Below are 3,763 nucleotides of genomic sequence, written 5' to 3'. Positions count from 1 at the left end.
TATTGTCCATTGTCGTTTTTAGGAACTCAAAGATTAATAATTGTGTTTGAACTCAACAACTATTATGAAATCAACAATGAAAAATTTTAAACAATAGATACATAGGTATTTACAGATACATAATCAGAATAAGACAATGAATTATTGTCTATCGTGATGTTTGAATATACTTAGGCTGAATAACTTCGTGAATATTTTATGAAAGACTAGTGAGTTGAATCAAATTAAAAAGAATTAATCGATGTTAATATCTTACAACTATAATAATATATGGAACTTCAGACTAGACATTAAAAATTCAATCACTATCAAGACATCAGAGCAAGACAATCCATTGTCTATTGTTATTTAACTGAGCTAACTTGATGACTTCTTAAGACTAGTGTATTAACCGTTAATGCATCTTCACCTAGCACCTAGATCCAGTAGTTCTAGTATGCCCCATTTTTCGCTTCGTTGATGAGCTGTTCGACTTTTCTGTCAAAAATTTGCCTCTTCTTCACTTTCACTACCTCGTTTTTTGTTGACTTCTCAGCTATCGATTTTGCAGCCTTTTCTTCCGTTTTCTTCATCTGATCGTTTTCCTTGAGAGAGAAAACAATATCTTTAGCAATTTGCTTTATTTCGACAATTTGGAGATTAAAATTAAGCAAACAAGAGATAGAAAGACTTAAGAAATGTATGGAAAGATACCCTAATGATGCTTGCTATTCATTTGAAACCTACATGATATATATTCCAATAATCATTGAAACTCCATGGATAAATTGAAAAAACTCGCTGAACGACATTAATGCCCCGTTTCACCAACCTTGGTCAAGGCATCTGACATGGTTAAAGTCTATCAGCTGATTAAATCAAAAATAATTCGTTCCACCAGCACCAGTTACGTTTGACCACGGTCAATCCGATGGTTAAGTTTGACTGCCGCCGAACGGGCGATCAAATTATTTGAACACGGTCAAAAGACTGGTTCGATCAATTCCCTAGCTTGTTGTACGTTACCATAATATGTTTTTGACGTAATGAAAAATTTCAAAGTTTTTAGTGCGATTGAATTTAGTTGTAGTAAGTTATTTATCAGGTTTGTTCTTGGAATCTTTTAATTAGTAAATTATTATAGTATAGAAAATAAAGGAAGATTTTGAAAAAGATTTGCTTTACTCTTTTATTACACAGTATGCCTATATTATTCAATCCTTAGATCAACCTTGCTGCTTCAATGTATCTCAGTAGAATTGGAATGTTCTTTTGTTCATGAAAAAAATTGTCAAAAATGATGGTGATTTTTAAATTCTTGGTACGAAAGTATTCAATTCAAATTTGAAATATTATTATAAATTAATGTAAATGTGTGACTATACAAAACGTCTGTGCCAGGGGCGTATATAAGAAGGGGGCCCAGGGGGATCCTGTCCAGAAATAATTAATCAGTTCAGAAAAAAGTACAGTAATCTGAATTTTTGACGGCCTGACGGTAAAGTAAAAAGAGCATTCAGCGCAAAGTACCCTCTGAATATGAGCAGCGAAACTGATACTGTATTGAGTATCATGGAGTGTTACTTTATTACAGAATTTAATTTGGATTTTCGTTTAATAATAATTATTAATTCATTAGCATTTGAAAAATTGCAATATCTCAGTAATTTCTATCCATAAAAATCAGATGTAGCCAATAGCAAGCCAGCAAAAATGTTGGACAACTTCAGTAATGTACAGCTACAAGAGTTGACCATGTTCAAATTTGACCGACGGAGTTTTGATCAATCCCGAGGTTGGTGGAACAGTTGTATGTTTGAACGAGTGATCAAATTCTGACCATGGTCTAATTGACCATGGCTAGACTATATTTGATCGAGGTTGGTGAAACCGGGAATAAGGGTTTGAAAGCTAAAATTATTCATAATTGATCAAAAATAATACATATTTTTGCAATGTTTCCAAATTCATCAAAAAAGTTAATTTTTCTTTTAATCCTTCAACCCTAAAACTTTTTTTAGCAGATGTACTCTGCTGCTGGGGGGCTCTTAATCAATCAGCTTATCTCACAAGAAATATTATTTAGAAATTTTAATCAACTTTTGAAAATATCTGATTTGACATGACATAATAAATGGTATATCATTCTAAATTGAAGTATATCAGAATTTTCAAAGTTAATCATTATTTTACAGTTTTAAGTGATTAGTGAGTGTTATTTTGTTATTCAATTTGGTTTGTAAACAATCTAAATTGGGACTTTTCTGTTTTCAAATGTTTGGACTAAAAATTGGATTTGAATTCAAGTGTATGGAACATAACCTACTTTCTGGACTATTTATATTGTGTGAATCAAAATAAGGGGAAGACACAGTTTTGGGCATATTAGTCCTTCTCCAATAATTTTAGAAAATTGTGTTCTGTTTATCAATAAAAAAATATAAACTATGCTTTTATGCTTTTGTACTCTGAAGCGCAGATATTTTATGAAGCAATGATAATATTATTATTGTAATACTTACTTGCATAACTTTGTTGACTTTGGTGAAGAAGTCAGCAAACAGCTGATAGCAGTCATTCAGTTGAAAAGCAGCAGGCTCCTCACAGAAGTGAACTGCCAGTTGAGATTTCACCTCTCGAATTTTCTTCAATTTCTTGACAAGACGATGCACCTGTTGTTTCGCATTGTGGAAGAAATCTGGAAATGAAAACAATAAAATTAGTGACACTATTAACAGATTTTTCAAGTATGGCTTAGGAGTTTTTAAGGGCGATCAATTATTATTTGAACAGTCTGCTGGTATAGCCACAGGGTACCACTTAAAAGATCATTATTTATCGGTTGGTTATACATTGTATCACTCTTGTAAAGTTGTAATATTCTAGCTGTTTCTTCTTCCCAAGTGAAAATCATGATTGTAAAACTGTATAGGCTACTCATATCATAGATTTAATGAATTGATACTCTATGTTCATATTGTAAATACCATAATCTCAATGCAATAAATGATTGGGTAGTAAATTTGAAGGGTATGAAACTTACCTCCGAATTGAGAAGACACTTTGCTCGATTTTATTCTCTTGCTAATGTCATTTACTCCCTCCATCAATGAGTTAACCTCCAATTCAAGGGCTGCAAACGGTGTCCTGCAAATTGAATAATATGATGATCAGTATTGCTTTGAACCCTATTATATTATTTTCACAACTTTTATAACAAATACAAAAAATACGAGTATTCAAATTGCAATCAGTCATGTTTAACAAGATATCAAAAGTCACTTATAATTTTCCAATCATCACATTCATCATATTAACTTATAATTTTCTTTGGACTCGAAGGACTGAAGATTATTCAGCCTAGGTTTGGAAAATAGTATAAAAATCAATCCAAACACCTTAACTGTCACTCCAGTCCCCATCTACTCACATCATAATTATTGGTAACAGTCATATTGAATTTGAAAAGAACTACTTCTGAATATAACATAAAAATTAAAATTAAAATTTTTCAAATAAAAGTTCAACATTTCTAAAGTTTTAAATTTATAGTGATTCATTTAGAGTATAACATCAACCTTCAAAATTCAAAAATCATTTTTCCTGGACCGAAAATCAAGTGACGAAGCAGTGTGTGACTACATAACTATAACTTTTGGACAACATTAACATTTTATCAAAACTTTTGGAGAGAAATGGTACAGGCTCAGCCTAGTTTTTCCTCCAATGTCATAATTGTTTTATGACTATAGTGTTTTATACAATGAATGAATGAATGAACATT

General features: G+C 31.5%; 1 protein-coding gene across 1 annotated transcript; it reads right to left on the bottom strand.

The window, feature by feature from the left end:
- Nucleotides 1-431: 431 nt before the first annotated feature.
- LOC111056654 (excretory canal abnormal protein 6) lies at nt 432-3,414 on the bottom strand. Its single transcript, XM_039431480.1, has 4 exons — nt 3,410-3,414; nt 3,023-3,126; nt 2,502-2,677; nt 432-584 (listed from the first exon to the last, which is right to left on the bottom strand). The coding sequence occupies exons 1-4, from the start codon at nt 3,412-3,414 to the stop codon at nt 432-434; spliced, it is 438 nt and encodes a 145-aa protein (XP_039287414.1).
- Nucleotides 3,415-3,763: the final 349 nt, after the last annotated feature.

This window comes from Nilaparvata lugens, chromosome 6 (assembly GCF_014356525.2).
Source record: "Nilaparvata lugens isolate BPH chromosome 6, ASM1435652v1, whole genome shotgun sequence".
NCBI lineage: Eukaryota > Metazoa > Arthropoda > Insecta > Hemiptera > Delphacidae > Nilaparvata > Nilaparvata lugens.
This window is presented reverse-complemented; position numbering and strand designations above follow the sequence as displayed.